Below are 17,889 nucleotides of genomic sequence, written 5' to 3'. Positions count from 1 at the left end.
TCTACCATTGAGCTACACACCCCTGATGGGAAGTCGGAGACCCGGAACATGTGTCAAAATTCCGGAGCATACGGTAGGCCTGCGGTGTGTCGCGTCGCTGTATGAAGACGCAAGAGTTACTGAATGAAACAGGCCTGTCAAAGCCGTTGCTCCACCTCGACTCCGTTAGGGCATCGGTGTAGGGTGTCAGGTGGTAGCAATGCGGAGCTCGCGTCAGTGACATATAAGCGGTGTCCCGTAAACCGTTACTTCTATTAGTGGATCAGGAAACTACTTCAGTCGAAACCATTTTTGTGCAGATGCCCGGAGTGAGTACGCTATGGGGCTACTGCTACATCATCGCACATGTAACTGAAAAAAATATCGGACAAAATATCCAGTTACCTAGTGAAAAAGACCAGAGGCGTGCAGATCAGTGAAACACTCAGTGAGTGCGAGAGAACGTAAGAGGCGGTACTCAAGGTGTAAGGAGCGACGGGAGCCGGCCGACCAATACGTTCTCGACAGCGCCCGCGGCCCTCCCAGCAGAGTGCGAGGTACCTAAAGAGGGTTGACTGTGACGTCTTTAATCTGATCTCACGGTGGCTTTTCTTCTGCCACGTAGCACAGAAGTGCCTCGCACCTACAGAGATTTTCAAGGCAGTCTGGATAGTTGAGGAAGCAGTACGGGGCACGGTTCTGTCTCCCTCGGAAACGTTGAGCTGACTACACATGCAACATGAATTCCCAAGCACATCCTGTTAGGATCAAACCCAGCCAGCCAAACACCGAAGGCGGAAAGGAACCGGAATCGGAAGGCTTGTCTGTCGGCCCCTCTGGATTGTCTTTTTTGGGCACTGTTACATAGACAGTGCACGCAGTTTTGCCGTGGATTTCCGCGCTGGAAATGACGCCGCCTTCGCTCGCCGGAGTGCAGATGTAGCAGAGATGCTTCTCCACTTCTTGTGCTGCGCCGAGTTTCAGAGTGAACACGTCTTCCGGGTTTTCGAGGTCTGCCTTCGCCCGCTGGCCCTTCACGAGAGAGGATCCAGGAACGACGCTAGCTAGATTGTGCTCAGGGGCTTCACACTGCGGGTCGGATCTAGTTGATGAGGGAGTAAACTGATAGACTTTCGTGAAATCTACACTCTTTCCAGTATTTCCCGCGGCTTCCACGGGAACTAGCTTCGCACCAGCTTGGCACTTGAACTTGAAAGACGTGTCTGCCCCCGAGAGCTTGAGAAATGAGCTGTCGCATGTTTTCGTAGTTCCATCAGCTGAAGCAAGCAGGCGCGCTGAGCTTGGTAGATTTGGCTTTCTTTCACCGCCCCGAACTAGACGGGGGCTGGATGCAGCAAGGCAACAAACGACGCCGATGGTAAGGGTAGAAACCCACCGACCGACACGAGACGCCCTCATTGGGACTACAGCAGACAGCCGGATAAGCAGTTTAGTAGTGTGTTGTCGAGTACCCAGCAGCGAGGAGCGCAGGTATAAAGAAAGGGAGTGTTCCACACTTGCTCCTGCTCAGACGGTGCGCGCTGTACAAGGCGCTTGAGCTTTCGTCCGAGGTATGTGGGGCCCCTGAAGACTGCGAAAACACGAATGCTCATCGCCCTTACACGCACAAGCGAGCAGCAAAAGCAACGTGGTCCACGTGCTCGCTGAATGTCTGAACACGGCCGTACCTAACAGGGTCGGTCTCTCTACTAGAAGCTGGTACGACATTCCCCCAACTACACTTCAGTCCCTGTTCTGGCGCCGTGCAACGTGAAATCGCCCGCAATTCTGGTCCGCCTCAACCGACAGCACGTAATTCATGGGAGGTCAGGCTACCTTTGAGTTGCCAGTCCCGTCGACTGTCGAAGCCGAGGCACCACAAGCTGTAGCCCCGCAGAGACATGCGTCGCCGGAAAGCGCCTTTCGCCGGCGCTGAGCCAGTCTTGCCCCGGCAGAGCAAACCGGAAAACTCCGGCGCAGAATACTTGTCGCCAGCGGGGTAAGTATATACTGTCTTTACGCCGATCCTGAGGCTCTGCCCTCGCCGAGAGGCCATCTACTGTGCCGTTGGGTAGGGTCTAACCTAGCGCGCCTACCGGGCCCGAGAGGCGTCTTCTGGGTGAGGGTAGCTTGGAGAGTGTCTGCCAGACTTCACCGGGAGCGGAGCGGACGAACATGAAAAGAAAAAAATCTCGGGTGTGACGCCGGACGTGGTCTCGTACGCTTCCGTTTATTTTGCGATCTCACGCCTATGCATTGAGCACCCTGCTAGCTTATGTAGATACAGAGTGGTCCGCACACGGCTAGGCAACAGAAATTCCTGGAGTGTGGGGTAGAGGCAAAAAGGAACTGGACGCAACAGAACACGCTCCGCCGGGGGGAACAGAAACCCATGCGTTTTTCACATTGCTGTGCGCCGTCCTGGACAAAGGCTCCTCAGGGGGTGTTGATACAACATCCGAAGTGCATCTTCGCCAGAGTCTATCCTGCTGTCATCTTCTGGTTAATCCTCCCCTGGACGTAAAATCTATCCCCGCTCCGCATTCTCCGACCAGAGCAAACCACAGGAACACATCAGACGACTTGGCGCTTTCCGGGGGGGGTCTTCGCCTGTAGTCACCGTCAACTCCTCTCGTCTGCTGTTGCGCAGGGGCTCGTACCCACGGTCTCGACTGATGAGGCAACGTCGCCTCCAACGCAATACACCGGCTAGCCAGAACCATCCTCTCCTTCTGAGCAAGAAGAGTAGCGGCTCGGTTCTCGAGTTGACCATTCTTAGAAGCGCATACTCCCCTGTCACTACGCTTCCTACTGTTGGACAGCCTCTCTTTGTGGGTGCTGATGTGCTCCCTAGGGGCTGAGTAACAGGCACATCTCCGGTAGGGCGGGAAACAGCAAAAGGCGGAGGAGACGTACCACTGTGGCGCACCGCTGTTTCTTTCCAGTAGAAGAAACCTCTTTCGTTTTATTCACAGCAGCCACCGTCGCTGCCACTCCAGACTTCGTTGCCCCAGTGACGCAGATCTCAGCGGGTGTCATCTTCTTCCGCTGCTGATCCTTAAGCGCCTCAACGGGATAGACCTGTCTGGTAATAGGCTCGTGGGCCTTCTTTCTCCATACCATCTTAAGTTCATCAGGACTGCAGTGTCGGCTGGAGAGCGGTCACACAGAGAGGCAGCTACTACATCCCGGCTGACCAAAAAGACTCCAGTTCCCTGGCATACTGGTCGCAGCTGCGCCTGCACCGGGGGTGGCGCCAAGAGGGAGCAACTCCGCCATTCCTATAGTAAAATGTAGTGTTACCACGAGTCGCCCAACGACGCCCGGAAGCTCGAGGAAAAATTCAAACGATCATCTGGAAGACGCAAACTAACGGAGCATGGGAGAAAGGACAGAATACGCTCGTGAAAAAGAATGAAAGAGTAGCGTTGGTGGAAGCCACGAAAGGAACCGGCGACCGTGAGATTGCTGGACACCGGTTAGCCTCGATGCTTGCCAACTGTCAAGACAATTGGGACCTCGCGCCCGGCCGGAGCACTCAAGCACGTTGCGAAACTTCATGAAAAACGTGATAGCGTTAGTAGAAACTGAAGGTCCAGAGAAACCTCTTCCAGAAAAAGGGCGTCCAAACAGATTTTGCGGAAGACGAAAATGAACGCTGCCCCCGCATGTCCGAGAAACAGCTGCAGCCTGCAGCTTGGTGAACTACCCAGGTTCTTTGGTGCTACTGAAAGCACTTCGGCGAGAAAAGCGTCTGCCGAGCCGCGGCTTCGAGGCAACCCTGCGTCGGCACAGAGAATGCGGCACTGGGGATGCGCCTATGGAAGTCAACGCCGGTCCCACGCCGCTAGGTTCCACACGTAATAGACTACCTTCCGTCCCCCAGTGCTGAGTTAGGAAGGAAATTGTTACAGACTTTGGTGTGAGCTCAGGACAGTAGCGAAGGTGACAGCTATGCTTTTCTGGTCTCAAGACAAGATGGCGAAGTATCTTCTCAAACACACACGAATCATCACGTAAAACCAGACTGCGGAAGAATGTCACCAACGACGGAGCTCTGAGCTCCCCAGCGCAGCTCTGGTCGTCGACTGAAAGTTCCGGTTTTGTAAGGGTCGCAAGTACATGAAGGGGTGGATGGCTCAAAGCCATCTCGGTATGGGGGAAAAAAGAATGACCGAAGCAATGTAGCGTTGTCGCCTCCACCTGAAAATGGTCGCACCGAGTTCGAGTCGTGCTCTACCTAGGGTTGCGTGCCGGTTCATAGAGTATGTCTGCCCGTCGAGCGATGATCGATTGCCAGAAACTCCACCTTAACAGCGAAACAACTACTGGAGCCATGAAGCAACTACCTCTCGAGACAAAACTTACACAGACGGGCACGCGCGCATGCGTAGGCACCTCATACATATTCCAACGAGTACGTATCTGCGGAGGTACAGACGCTCATACAGATACACACAGTCGAACATACATCTACGGGAACACATACTAACATCCCTGTACGCTATGTCTCTCTCCAAATGGTTGGGCTGTGTGGCGGACCTTCCACCAGAAAGCCGACTTACGCTGCGGGAAAGTGTGCTCCACACTCTTGTTCACTGCTCCCGCCTCTTTCAACAGAAAGTTGCACACTCAACACTTGGCCAATCTTGTTTACATCACTTCCGAGGTGATCGTCTTTCTATGAGAAAACATAGTTGGCACCATTTTCTTGTCGTGTTTCCATCGGTGCTGAGAGACAAGCATCCATCTCAGCGCCTTCGAGGCAGCTACACCAGGCGACAGCAGCTAAACCAGTCGACAGATGTAGGTCCGGGCGTCCGTACCCTACGAAGGCGGAGGGGGGCGACAGAGGCCTTTCTACCTCACTGCCCAACAACGGAAGCCTCACGCGAGGTACAGGCTCCCTCTCGGGTTACTTACGTATGTGGGGTCTCACGAAACAAGAAAACCTATACCGTAGGTGGTCTGTAGGTACAGCTAAGATGTGGGCAGCACGTCAACACAACAGCGAGAACAGAATGGCTTCCCCTAGGTTTCCTCGAAGACAATCTGAAGTTAAAACCAAAGCGAGCACCGACCCAGAAGACAAGATCCTACTGCATGTGTTGAGAATTCGAAGCGTTAGTTCGTATTTTCTTTTTTTTCTTCCTCCTCTCGTCTTCAGTTAGCTAGGCTTGCATCATGTAGCTTCTTTTACCTGGTAAACGAATGACTAGTAACTGAAAAAAAGGAGAAAGCACCAACACGATAGTAGGAGAAAACGATGAAAACAGAAAGGTGCGAAAATCGTCTGATTGCACTTAGCACATTATATGTTTTTTTGAGTGGCGGCAGTACATAGAAAGAGATGAAGCGGAAGATCATTGATACGACATGCTTCACTGCAGTATTCTACGAGACCACATCCAGGACAGGGAAACAGGGGGAGATGACGTTCGCACGAAATAACTCTTTCAAGAGAATGATCGCACTTGAAGTCTTTCTCTTCCTGTTCATCTTTCGTTGCCTCACTCTTTTTATTCCCATCACTCTTTTGTTTTCTTTGATCTCTTTTCAGCCCTGTAACCATCTCGGATCCACCTACTTCCTTGTGTTGAAAAGTTTCTTTCTTTCCGTGAGGAGGAGACGATCTCTCACAGTCTTGTCTGCTATCTCCTGAAACATGTTTCTCTTCTTCTGGGACCGCACTTCGTCCCTGAGCGCAACCAACAGATTCCGTTTTCTTCAAACTCTTGTCTTCTGAACTTTCCCTGTCGGTACTCTCATTCGTAGTGGGGTGAAGTATAACAGTACTACTCTCTCTCTCCTCTTTCTCCTTCGTCTCCGTGGACGCTCCAACAGTGACGTCTTTCTCGTCCGCCTTTCCCTTCTCTTCCGCAGGCCTTTCTTTTGCATCTTCATTATGTTGAAAACCGATGCCTCGTTTTTCTGCCTCTGTGTTACCTTCTTTCGCTGAAGCAGCACCATTCTGCTGTTCTTCGTGTTGCGAAGCTTGAGTTATGATGATCTTGAAGACCTCGGCCGCCGTTTTCTCACTACTCACAGACACACGACTTTCTACTACACCATCATTCTGACTATAGGTGTCCTGAGAGGCAACCCCCCCGGCAAAAAGCTGAGTTTCTTTTGGCTCGTCTACTTCTCGTTCTTTCGTCTCTTCCCTGTTTTCCTTGTTTTCTGCTTTCTCGTGTTGCGGTTTCTGCCCACGTATATTTGCATCAAACGACCTTCTATCCTCTTGTTTACCTTCTTTCATTTTCGCGCTTTGTCCTAGGCTGGCACTCTGATTCCCATCATCTGTCTGTATATGTAGTGCTAAATCTTTGAGCAGGGCTGACGTGCTTCCTTCATCCACTTGGTCTTTATTAGCTTGGAATGCATGCATTTCAAAAGCTCTGACTAACCAAGGGAAAATGTACCCACTCAAGGCCATTGAGCATACGTAAGATGCTTTCCTATGAGAATCTACACCGGTGTCTTTCCCTTCTCCAGTTGTCTCTAAGAGGAGATAGTCTTCTTTCTCTCTCTCCCTTGGAGATCTTTCCTTGTCATCTTTCTCTTTACACCCGTGTCGTCCACCACCAAGAGATGACTTACCACTTTCTTCTTCCTTTCTCTGAGAGCTCGGCCAGAAGAAAACTCCGTGTTTTCCTGAGTAGACTCTAGCGATATACTCTAACCTATGTGTGAAATCAAGATTTCTTTCCTTCTGCTGTTTTGCCTTGATTTCTTCCCTCTTTTCTTGTTCTTCCTGTCTTACTCGATCTCGCCGATTCTCCTCCTCTTCATCTAACGTTCTACGTCGTTCTAGTTCCTCTTCTTCTTTCTTTTTCTGAGCAGCGACTCTCCGTCGTCTCTCGAGTTCTCTACGTGCTCGCTGTGTATGGGGTGGAGTCTGAGAACGGTATGGACTGTGAGAAAAGATTTCTTCAAGTAAGCTTTTCTTCTCATCATCCTTAAGCTCTCCAGTGTTAGACGTCAAATCAGCTTTCTCTCCGGTACATGTTTCAGAAGAGGAGAGAGAAGAGAGATCCTCAGCATAGGGAGACGTGAATAGACGGAGAAATCGCAATGTGTTCTCCGACTTCATGCAGTGTGCACACCCTACAGAACAACACCCGGAAGAGACCAGAGATACGGAAAGGCTAGCAGCGAAGGAAAAGACCAGGCAAACGTGTTCCGAAACGTCATACAACCTCACAGATACGCAAATCCAACGACATCCGAAGACCCTGACATACTATGTATATATAGAGAGAGATCTACAACTCCGCATGGTGCCCCATACCCCGGTATATATATATATGTATAGATAGCTGCATATACATACATATATACAGATAGTAGACGGCCAGGACACACTAAAAGAGATCAGTTGCACTCTGCTCTAGCCTTCACCGACCTCGCTGCAGTTTGTGAGAACGTCTGTCCACCGCCACGATGGGCATCATGAGGGACTTCCCTCTTCCGTAGCTCCAATCAGTTCGAAAGCACAGTGAGAAACGTCTGCATAGTGAGACATGAAGCAGTTGACCTGTCACTCCTCGTCTCTTCTTCACTCCACACTTTTTGCAGAAGGTAAGATCTTGCATAGTCATGCCAGTTTGGTCTCACGTGACTACGCTGCTTCACCAGACTTGTTTACATGATCAACACAGATGCAGAAGAGATGGAACAAAGTGCGAAGTAGGGGGTGTAGATACACAGAACCATCTATAGAAACTGTCTATAAGATACGAGTGATGACATATACTTAGAGATGCACATAGTGTACAAGAGACCAATGACTGCTGAGGTATTCGAGTTACACACGGCTGGTGCCTTTCTTTCTTTTCACGTGACCTGGGCCCGTCTCCTAGTAGTAACGACTGTACATCAAGAGAGCCTCTTTACGGTTATCTCTACGTCCACAAGGCTGAGTCCCATACGACACGAAGGTATCAGATTGTTGCATCCAAGACGAGACAGAATGGGGACCAAGAACACACACACACACATACCTCGAGCGACTTCCTGCTTCCCGTGTCTACTTCAGTCACAGACATACGCATGCTTAGGCATCTTTTGTACGACACGAAGATCTGCTTGTTCACACACAACTCTTCGAAAGCGGGAGGGATAGAAAGACCGCTCATTTCCTTCTTACCTCCTTCGCTAGCTCGCGTCCCCCACATGCATATTTTTGCAATTTCCGTATGCAGCACGGGCTTTCCTCCACGGATGCTCTTATTTAGAACCAATTCCCATGCCTCGTGTTCTCCTAATGCACGCCGAAAGAAAAAGATAAAACAGAAACAGCAAGTGTTCTGATGAGAAGGGGAGACTGCAATCTTCGAAGTACAAGAAAAGAGAAACCGGAGAAAGTTAAGCAGCCATAGTGATACAACGGACCCCGAAGCCGCATACTCCCCGTGTGGTAGAAGTCCCCCCTTTCCTTCTGGCTTCCCAGAAGAAAAGGCTGCTTATCAGCGAAAGCTCTTTCTCAAGTCTCACCGGGTGAGAGTCTCTAGGAAGCAAGCGAAGATTGTACTGCGATTGTTACTTGTATTCAGAGTATCGTAAACTAGAGCTATCTTCAACGATCTGTATCTAACTAATCCAAAGGATGACTAAAGAAGAGGGCGGATACAAGAAACTGCCTGGACAGGGGGTAAAGCTGGACAGTACTATCAGTGGAACAGGAAAGCAAAGTAAGAGGTGAGGTTTTCTTTCGTTCCGTCGCCTCGCTCGTGTTCAGAAAAGAAGAGTCAGGAAAACAAAGGAGAGGATACATGAAGAGAGCTCTACAAGGCGGGCTACAGAGAATGAAGTCTACAGAAGGGAAACACGACTAGAAGGAAGAAGCATGAATGAATGCTTACCTTTATTCCAGTCGTTTTTCCATAGATCTTTACATGCTCTCCACATAACGAACCACCGAAGTTTCTGTGCCTGGAGGAGATGGCAGCCTTCTTCCGAGCTAGCTAGCTCTAAGACAACTTCAGACACGTATCTGGCTAGCTGTAAGTTATTAGCCGCGAGCAGACGGAATTGTGGATCGGTCAGGGCCTACACAATCACATTCAGAACGAGGGCTGAAGACAAGAACATGTAGACACTTCAAGACTCCCAGTAGTGTATATAGACACACAGGCTCACAGCATCACAACAAGGGATACCTACACATACGATTAGATATGCTTACGCTGGGGCCGTATAATTGCGCGGACAACACATGCTACTTACTCAGCCACCACAGGAAAATAGGGATGAATGATGTTGTTCCTGCATCTTATCTCTCATGTAAAACAAATCACTTTTCACATGCTCATAGATCAGCCGTCCACTCTGATACACAAATATCCACGTATGTAAAGATACCTTCCCGTTCATGTAATACGCAATTAGATCCATGTGTGAATGCACGCATGTATGTATCTATCTGCCTAAGTACGGAAGGCAAACGCTGGAACCTTCTGTCACCTCCCTCCTCTCCACGGGTGTATTCTAGTGCGAGGTTTTTAAGATTGATCCCCCCAATGAAAAGCAACAAGTCTAGACCTTTCCATGTTTCCGCGAGATAGCTACGTACATACGTAGCCTCACAAGCACAGACACTCCGAACTATCCATTCGTCCACTCCTCTTCAACACGTCATTCGAAAGAAACACGCACTTCACACAGAGGCTCGATGAGAGGACCTCCACGGCCGCACAAACAGATATCTGTGGGGTGTAAAGAAGCGGCTGTTTTTGGGTATACTTGCGTAGACTGACTCTCAAGACATCCGCTATACGGGTGTATGCGTACAGTAGAAAAGAGCCAAGAAGACAAGAAAGAGAGATATCTGACCTTGAGAAAGACTTCGAGATACCAGTTGATAAGATAAGAATGTCTTTGGTGATGGTCCCCTTGGAAGAGCTTCTCCCGCAGTTTTCCTGTCTGTAATAGAAGCGGCATAGCCGGAGCGAGGAAGAAGAAGGAGAGAGCATTAATACCTCGTGGGTCAATAGCTTGTTCTTTCAAGCACAAGTGCAATAGAGTTATAATTGTATGACTATATAAAGATAACAAATCCTCGCTCTCCACTTCTTCTTCACTACCTTCGTTCACCTCGTCCTCACCATTAGGGGACAGACTATCGTTCTCCGTGTGTACGGCGATATTTTCTTCCCTGCCTTCCGAAGATGAAGAAGGCTGGGGGTCTTTCTTTCTCCTTTGAGGAGGATGGATGAGCTTAGGGCATTGATCCGTTTCGATAGATCCATCCTTCTCTTCTTTGTTCTTCTTGTGTCTCTCATTCATCATGCGATGAGGTGAGATAGCAGACTCCTGTGTTTTGCTTCCGGGAGTGTCGGAAAAAGAATCGACTTTTACGTTGCCTTCTAAAAAGAGATCGTCTCTCGATGACGGTTCAGTTGATACTTCGTCATCTTCGTGCCAGTTTACATTCCTTCCTGTGCTCAGGTGAATAGTAGGAGATGTGCTTCTCTTCTGGTGAATGTTCTTCGACCTTGCCTTCTTCTCACTCCCTTTTCTCTGATGATCTTCTTCTTTTCCTTCTTCTCTTTCCTTGTTTAGGTGGGTGCCGTCATTAAGAAGGCCTTCCTCCTTACTCTGTTCTTTACTGTCTGTTGATGGACCGTTTCTCGCGGAAGCTTCACTCGCCAAAATCGCCTCCGTCTCTAAGTCCTTTCTCCTTCCCTCCGGAGGTTGCATATCACCGTGCAGGACTCCCTTGCCTCTGCAGTGAGTGGGCTTCGTCGTGTCATCTGTCTCTTTTTCTTCTTCGTTTTCTCCTGTCTCCTTGGCAGCACCGTTCTCTCGGTCTATGCTTCTACGCAAACCACTTCTTTTCCCCACTTCGTTCTTCCTCTGCTTCTTTTGCATTCCATTACATCCTGTGGCGGCGAGGTGTAGAAGAGCTCGGGCAGTAGTCGCCGCAATAAAACCTCCCCGCTTAAGAGAGAGAAGGAGAATAGAAGGGAGAGATCTGAGAAAGGAAGGGTCATGACAGATATGTCTTGCAATAGGCACACAAAATTCTGACGAACAGAGAGAAGAAAGAAAGTACAGATGAGCAAGAGAACGGAAAAATCGCTTCTCTTTGTTTCGACCATTGAAGAGTACTGAAGAAGAACGAGAGGAAGAAGAAGAAGATGCAGCTGCAGTCGGGGTAAGAGGAGGAGACGACGATGACGATGCTGAGGGGGGAGACGAGACGTCTGCTGCTGTAGACACACAAGAGAAGGAGACAGATACACAGAGAAACTCTATGATGTGTACATCAACTTCAGGTGCTCAGCATCTAGTCCCTCGGAAAAAGAAACCAAGTTGTACCTCTCTCTGCTTCCAACGAGATTCATTCTATGTATATACATATATGTGCAGGGATACAGTCTTTGCATGTAAGAGTCTCGGCAAACTGGTATACGTAGAAGAAGTCTCGGGTGATTAAGAATGCGGAGGTCTGTACGGAACAAAAAATAGAAGTGGTGACGCGTATACGACGTAGAGCCGTATATACACACGCATGGATGATGTATTTCTGCGTATGAATACACAAATACGTGTAGGAGATACAGAGTATTGACTGTGAAAGACGTAGAAGGCATCGATTTGCACCAGAAGCAAAGAAACACTTCGCGTTATGTCTGTATGAATATTCATGCATGTATCCTCTCGGCTTCTTTCCCGGGGGGGGAAAGCAGGCCCGAAGGCGAAAAAAGCAACGAGGAGTCCGACTTAGATGGAAAACTACGACAGGTGCCCATCCGCACCTCTATTCAACCACAGCGAGAAGAGAAGGCACACACACAGGCCGAGCGATCTAGAATGGATGAAGATACATCAATGAAGATGTACTCTACATCGGTTTGAAGTTTCATACACTCCGTAGTCGCAATGAGTCGCGTACACAGGCATCCTGGCAATGAAGTGTACATACACTCCAGTAGAGAAGTGAAGTGCACAGACACACCCCAAGCTCATCAAGGTGCACATACACCTCACCATGGCAGTGAAGTGCAGATACACTGAATGACGACAGTGGAATGCGCACGCACTCCAGAATACTTCCGCGATACACTCCCTACTAGCAGTTTGAAGTGTACATACACTCCGCATGCATGATACCGTGAGAACGCTCTCTTCGTGTTTTTCTTTTCCCGGTGCCAACGCATTTCACTCCTTCCATAAAGGAACAAAGAAGACGTGTGGTCTCTTTCTACTCTTCCTGTAGGAAGAAGACGAGAAATGTCTCTTACGTGGTATTCCAAAGTTATGTAGGAAATATTCATCCATAAGAAAGAAGCAGTTCTGCTCTACCCGACTCGCGAGGTCGTCATCCCCTTCTACCACGTCACCAGACTGCCCGCTGGAGGTCTTCTCAGAGAAAGGCAGTAACAAAGGCTTTTGTTTTGGAAGCTGATCTTTCTTTTTATCTTTCTTTTCCCCTTTCTTTCTTCTTTGGAGCTGCTTCAAGCTAACTGTTTCTGAGCAAGACGAGGAAGATGAAGACTTCTCCTCTGTCTTTCCACTCACTGGAGAACCAGAGGAGGACTGTGATGGGAGAGTGGGCATAGAATGAGCCAAGGAAGAAGAAAAAGAAGAAGCCTCTTCCCCTGACTTAGCATTCTTCGATGACGGTGAAGAGGAGGAGGAGGAGGAAGGTTCCTGCCCAGCTCTTGTAGCAGAAGAGGCATGCGGTAATGTTTCAGAGCGAGAAGACGCGCGAAGGCGCTGAGGAGATCCTTGTGACTGGCTTGACCGAAGTTGATCTGAAGGAATCAACGCGTCCCGAGAGGGTTTGAAATCTGTATGGGCCGCCTTAGAGGGAGAGGTAGTATTAGGAACTTCTCCCCCTGAGACACTAGTCTGAGGAAGAAGAGAAAGAAGATCGTCAGGGAGAAGCAGACGTGATTCAGCAATAGCTTCAAGAGAAGAACGGACCCAGGATTCATCGCGAAAGAGAAGAAGAGAAAGACAGAGCTGTTGGTGCTGGGTTGCGATCATTGCGCCTGCATCTCCTATAAGGCGATACTGACTAGCAGATAGAGAAGAAGAAGAGGAAGGTAGAAGACAGGTAGGAGACGTGGACTGAGAATAAGGAGCTTCTTGAGAGGGTTTCACTATACTCTCATGTAGGAGTCTAGTCCATCCAGCTCTCCATACAACATCATTGTCCCCGTTGTCTTGTTTGCTTAGCTTTTGTTCTTCTCTAGTCTCTTCTCTCATCTCTGTCTCCCTCGGCTCATCTGCCCCTTTTCTCGCTCCTCCCCCCTTATCAACTCGGAGATCGTTCTTTTTATGATCTTTATCTCTCTCTTGTCGGGAAGAAGAAACATCTCCACTTGCCTCGACCCCTCCACCAGGTCCAGCAACATAATGAAGGAACTGAAGAAGTAAATCATGAGAGTCCACCTTCCTGCATCTTCTTTGCCTATCAAAAGCCTCTTTCTCCAAGCCAGCAAAAAAGGAAGCGACCTGTTGTAGACTCATCTCCTCCCATAGTTGTCCTTCTACTGGAGAAGAAACTTCTCCCTCGGCTTTCCCTCTCTCCTTCTCCATCTTTTTCAAACCTTGCTCTGTGACTAGCAAGGCGGTTATTGCCCCTCAAGGATGGTTGTAAAAGACCCAATCAGAAGAAAGGAAAAAGAAGGAAAGCGACAGAAGAACAGCGAGTCAGTGGAAAAGAACGAAGATGTTCTGCCCAACAATTGACGGCGGACAGAAGGCATTTCATGAGAAAGAAAGACGAAAGAGTGGGACAGGCAGTCGAGTAGCAAAGAAAAAGAAAAAGAGAAAAGGTTAAGAGATGGGACGAAAAAGGAGAGAAAAAGGCCAGAGATACAAAAACAAATGTGTGGAGACACCCGAGAGAAAGAGAGACAGCACGACAAGCCGAAAGGAGACACCGAGGGGGGGGACAGAAGTGAGCGAGAAGGACTTTTTCTTTGTCGTACTTACAAGAGGGCTGATTTCCTTCTTTGATACAACAGGAAAAAAGCCTCTCTTGTTGTTCTCCGCACACACACGCGCTCCCACGAATACAGCTCGAGAACGCAAGAACAAACTGTCCTCTCATGGAGCTTCATTCGCCTCGCTTGCTATTCTTTCCTACGCCGCAGGCAAAAGGTATGTGCCTAACAGACGCAAAAGATTGCCACCTGGCTAGGAAACTCAACTTAGTAGAAACATGGAGTCTCGATGGTTAGACTGAATTAGTCTTTGCCGGCATTCGATTGTGCACAAAAAGGGAAAAAGCGGGTGCATGCAGCCAAGAAGAAGAATCTATGGACATGCGCTCGACACCGCTAACATTTCTGGCTGGGCTACCTGCTCTCAGCCTATCTCCACTTTCACAAAAGTTTCACCTTCAAGTTTTCATGGCAGAAGAAGTACGGAAGAGTTTCCATGGTGTCAGCTTTTTACGTCATTGCGAGGGAACCTTCGACGAACATCCCTGCGTCCCGGCACGCAGGGAATTTCGTGAGTACCGCGGACATTCTGCGGGTGGTGACTGAATAAAAATTTGTGAAGAACGAAGTGTGGAAAGTACGGAAATCCGAACACACACATGCATACACACAGATGCTTTGCGTGATGTGTATCGGATACTTGATCGATCAGAATGAGTCAGACAAGATGACGGCGGTCGGCACAGGAGTGATTTCCCCGCGGGCTGTCCAATCAAAAATAAAGAGAAATCAACGAAAAAGGACCAAAAAGAGCCACATACAACCGTTGAGTTATCTGTGAGGAAAAAGTGATGACTGTTAGAGAGAAAGGCGGAGAGAGAAACAAGTCATCAGAAGCTAGTTCCCTGCCAGGCAGAATGGCCGAGTGGTNNNGGTTCGAACCCCACTTCTGTCACGTGTTATTCGGCTTCTTCCTCTTCTGTTGAGCTCTCCTTTTCTTCCGTCGTCCTTTTCTAATACAAGTGAGAATGCCGCAGCTCTAACATATCCACGATGTCTTGAGAAGTGGCGATCGGCTCGCCTCTTTTCCCCCTGTTGAGTGGCGATGGCTGTTGCCGGTGACTGACCTTGATTTGGACGGTCTCGAGCAACCTGTAGTAAGCCTCCGATGTACAACATTCTTTTGGAGGCGGTTCGTCTCCGTGGCCTGCTGCTGAGAATTGCAAGCAGATTGCTTACAGGGCTTCTCACAACCCCCTCACCGTTCCCCTGTCATCTCACTCCATAAGAGACACGGACCTTTCTGCCCTGTCCCCAAGTTCCCTAGAATGTTTAGTCGGGCGCCGAATTCTCAAAGATCCATTGTAGCACCTGTGCTGACGGAAATCTCGCGATTTCTTCAGTCTTTCTTTAGAGATTTGACTTCTCCCGGTGTAAGTTACACCACTTCGCCTCTCCTTGTATTGTTCTCGGTCCCCGTTTCTCCGACTCTGAAAGGAACAACAGCTGATGAACAGTCCCCCTCTTGCAACGTGATGCAAGCTGAGCTATATTGAACTCACAGTTTTCTACGTTTGGCTCTGCACGGTGGAACGGAAATGAACAAAGGGATTTCTCAGGAAGTACAAGTCTCACGCGCGGTGTTCGTTTAGAAGGGCGTACTGCAGCCGTCAATATGCAGTCAGGGGGTTTGCGCGCCTACCTCTCTGGACGCCTCATATACAAGTGCATCACGAAGCCTCGTCAATGTTTCTTTTCGTCACAGCTGGCAGGTGCGAAAACACACTCTGTTCTTACGGCCGCAAAGCGTCCCCTTCGACTCACCTGTACCTATCGAACATACACACACACACCTACTTTGCTACACACAAGAGATCAAGGGCTCCGTCTAGTATAAGTTTGCTCCGACACCTTGTAAAGACATCTTTCCCATGGCGAAGGCGTCGTCTGATTCCTCAAGGCAACTCAAGTGTTAACCAATTGAAGTCGTAGCGGTCGCACTGAATGCTTCAAATGGAACCCCCTACGCGTACCCCCTAGCTCTCAGTGTTGTTGACGTGCTTGGCTTCAAGAGAGAGACGAGCCGTTCCGGAACGAAGAACCTGTATGCTTCGCTACAGCAGCCTGCTGCATGCGCATGCACATGCTCATTCACACATGCACGATTGTTTGTCGTATCTAGTCTTACTTTTCTCCCAGGCATTTTTCTTACCTGTATCACGTATGTAGATCAATCCTAGGGCTACGTCTCACCCGTTCGTACTCATTGTTCCTTCACTTTCCTTCAGGTGTCTAGCTCCTTTCCACCTTCTCGCCTATCTCTCCCGCCTAGCTCGCTGATATCTTCTCGTATACTGCTTTCTATTCACGCTTGTTCTTGTTTCGGCCTGTGCTAGCTCGTACGAAGAGATCTTTAAATTTTTGCCTCCTGGGCTAAGAAGCTCACTGCGGAGCGAAAGACGTAGAAAGCATTCATCTTAACTGTGGCTACCTTGCCGTAGATACCTGTTGATCTCGACCTAGAAACATATTGAAGTTCCAGGCTTTCAGACGCTTTGCTTTTCGTCTGATGACACTAAAAGATTCCTGATCTTCCGGATCGTAGCCTTTCATGTTGGCTTCTTGAGGAATCTTTTCTGTCCTCTTTCTCGTACTCATCTCCGCCGGGACATCATTCACTAGATGTGTTTAAAGAGGAAGAAAATCGAGCAGGAGCGAAAGAGAGGAGACGAGACAAAGGACTCCATTGTATATGTACGTTGTGGACACCTCTCACAGGAGACGTTTCGATGACGCTCAGGCCTTATACAACCAACGTTGACGCAAATACAAATTCCTACGTAGATCTTTCTTCGTATAGATAACCCTGCATACGCGTATGTGTATGCTGCAACGATAAAAGAAACAAACTCCAAACATACAAGGCGGTGGATGGAGGTGAAAGGATACCACCCTTCATAAAGTGGCAGCAGCAGAGTGCCCCTCCATCACTCTCACTGCCTTCACTTCTCTACTCTAGTTCATTACTTCTCTCATTTCGCCTATACACAGGCTTCACATGCATATATATATGTATATATATATATGCATATATATATATATATGCGATCTGGAGGTATGTGTGTAACATGGTTATACAGATATATGATTGCTTGTTCAAGTGCCCTTGAAGATGAAGAAGTGTGTGTGGAGATAAGAATAAGTGGATGAATAGGAAGACTGACTGTACGGCCAAGTGAGATATATGAGAAGAAGATGACAGGGCTTTGTCATAAGCGTGTGTTTCCTCCTCTTTCTCGGAGAGGGAAGGAGCGTCGATATCCTAATTTCCTTCAGCTGCCTCCTGGGGTATCTCGTCAAGAGTCAAGGGAGCAGATGAATCACACAAGGAGAACTCCACCTGTTCATCTGCCGGTCTGTCTTTCCTCTCGTTCGCCATCTCTCCTTCCTTCGCATGAGGCGAAACCGTCTTCTCATACCTCTCCTCTCTCCTCTTTTCTTTCTCCTTCTCCGTCAATCCGCTCCCATTTCACTCACTTTCCTCAACATGGCCTTCATGTTAAGACCTCCTTGCCGTCGACAGAAGAACACCAGACATTCCTTCGGTGTCTCCGCAGATCTGCCTCTTCCTCTTCTTCGTCTCTATCTTTCTTCCCTTCCTCTCTCGCCTTGCTCTTCTTTCCTCCGAGATCTTCTCACTCGTGTCTCCAGATAGGAAAAGTTCGAAGTTTCACAAGAGAGACAGGGAGGGCATCGTCAGGTGGTCAATTGGCATACAGGAAAAAAGACAAAGGTCAAGAAAAAGGAGATGAAGAACAGGAGGATTTCCAAGCAGAGAAACAAAGAAGGAGAGCAAACATTCGTAGTCTCCTTCTAAGGCTTAAGGTCAGTCACTAGGCAAGGTGGAATGTACACAAGATACCTCTTCTCTTCGGCTTCTTCTTAGCTCTGAATCTTTCTTTCTCGGGATTTCCACGGCCTTCACTTCGTATACTTACTTCCTGATCTT

The 17,889-nt window shown here is 48.8% G+C and overlaps 5 protein-coding genes across 5 annotated transcripts in view; 2 read left to right on the top strand and 3 right to left on the bottom strand.

Moving 5' to 3' along the window:
• Positions 1 to 990: 990 nt before the first annotated feature.
• On the bottom strand, positions 991 to 1,424 carry CSUI_006953 (uncharacterized protein; the record flags this gene model as incomplete). The annotated part of the gene is made up of 1 exon (XM_068067103.1): positions 991 to 1,424. A coding segment is annotated over exon 1 (408 nt), but the record flags the coding sequence as incomplete, so codon positions are not given.
• A 3,752-nt stretch (positions 1,425 to 5,176) lies between these two features.
• CSUI_006952 (mynd finger protein) lies at positions 5,177 to 14,276 on the bottom strand. The gene is made up of 5 exons (XM_068067102.1): positions 12,228 to 14,276; positions 9,814 to 11,192; positions 8,844 to 9,030; positions 8,129 to 8,242; positions 5,177 to 7,086 (listed from the first exon to the last, which is right to left on the bottom strand). The coding sequence occupies exons 1-5, from the start codon at positions 13,528 to 13,530 to the stop codon at positions 5,291 to 5,293; spliced, it is 4,779 nt and encodes a 1,592-aa protein (XP_067920922.1). The 5' UTR covers positions 13,531 to 14,276; the 3' UTR covers positions 5,177 to 5,290.
• A 565-nt stretch (positions 14,277 to 14,841) lies between these two features.
• CSUI_006951 (uncharacterized protein) lies at positions 14,842 to 15,917 on the bottom strand (the record flags this gene model as incomplete). The annotated part of the gene is made up of 1 exon (XM_068067101.1): positions 14,842 to 15,917. A coding segment is annotated over exon 1 (216 nt), but the record flags the coding sequence as incomplete, so codon positions are not given.
• Positions 15,918 to 16,083: 166 nt separating this feature from the next.
• On the top strand, positions 16,084 to 16,916 carry CSUI_006950 (uncharacterized protein). The gene has a single exon (XM_068067100.1). The coding sequence runs from the start codon at positions 16,563 to 16,565 to the stop codon at positions 16,671 to 16,673; it is 111 nt and encodes a 36-aa protein (XP_067920920.1). The 5' UTR covers positions 16,084 to 16,562; the 3' UTR covers positions 16,674 to 16,916.
• Positions 16,917 to 16,984: 68 nt separating this feature from the next.
• Positions 16,985 to 17,889, top strand: part of CSUI_006949 (uncharacterized protein) — a gene marked incomplete at its 3' end in the record, with an annotated part of 1,613 nt that continues 708 nt past the window's right edge. Inside the window, exon 1 of the mRNA XM_068067099.1 lies at positions 16,985 to 17,765. Within this exon, the coding sequence (XP_067920919.1) occupies positions 17,136 to 17,765 (630 nt within the window). The remainder of the gene's footprint in view (positions 17,766 to 17,889) is intronic.

This window comes from Cystoisospora suis (assembly GCF_002600585.1).
Source record: "Cystoisospora suis strain Wien I chromosome Unknown contig_3587, whole genome shotgun sequence".
Classification (NCBI taxonomy): domain Eukaryota; phylum Apicomplexa; class Conoidasida; order Eucoccidiorida; family Sarcocystidae; genus Cystoisospora; species Cystoisospora suis.
This window is presented reverse-complemented; position numbering and strand designations above follow the sequence as displayed.

Excerpts from the sequence above, each read along its gene's own strand:
- CSUI_006952 (XM_068067102.1), bottom strand. The coding sequence starts at position 13,530 with ATGGAGAAGGAGAGAGGGAAAGCCGAGGGAGAAGTTTCTTCTCCAGTA. Across the intron at positions 9,031-9,813 it reads ATCTCGAAGTCTTTCTCAAG|GCCCTGACCGATCCACAATT; the intron begins GTCAGATATCTC and ends GTGATTGTGTAG. Across the intron at positions 7,087-8,128 it reads GACGCGAGCTAGCGAAGGAG|GGTGTGCACACTGCATGAAG; the intron begins GTAAGAAGGAAA and ends GTTGTTCTGTAG.
- CSUI_006950 (XM_068067100.1), top strand. The coding sequence starts at position 16,563 with ATGTGTTTAAAGAGGAAGAAAATCGAGCAGGAGCGAAAGAGAGGAGAC.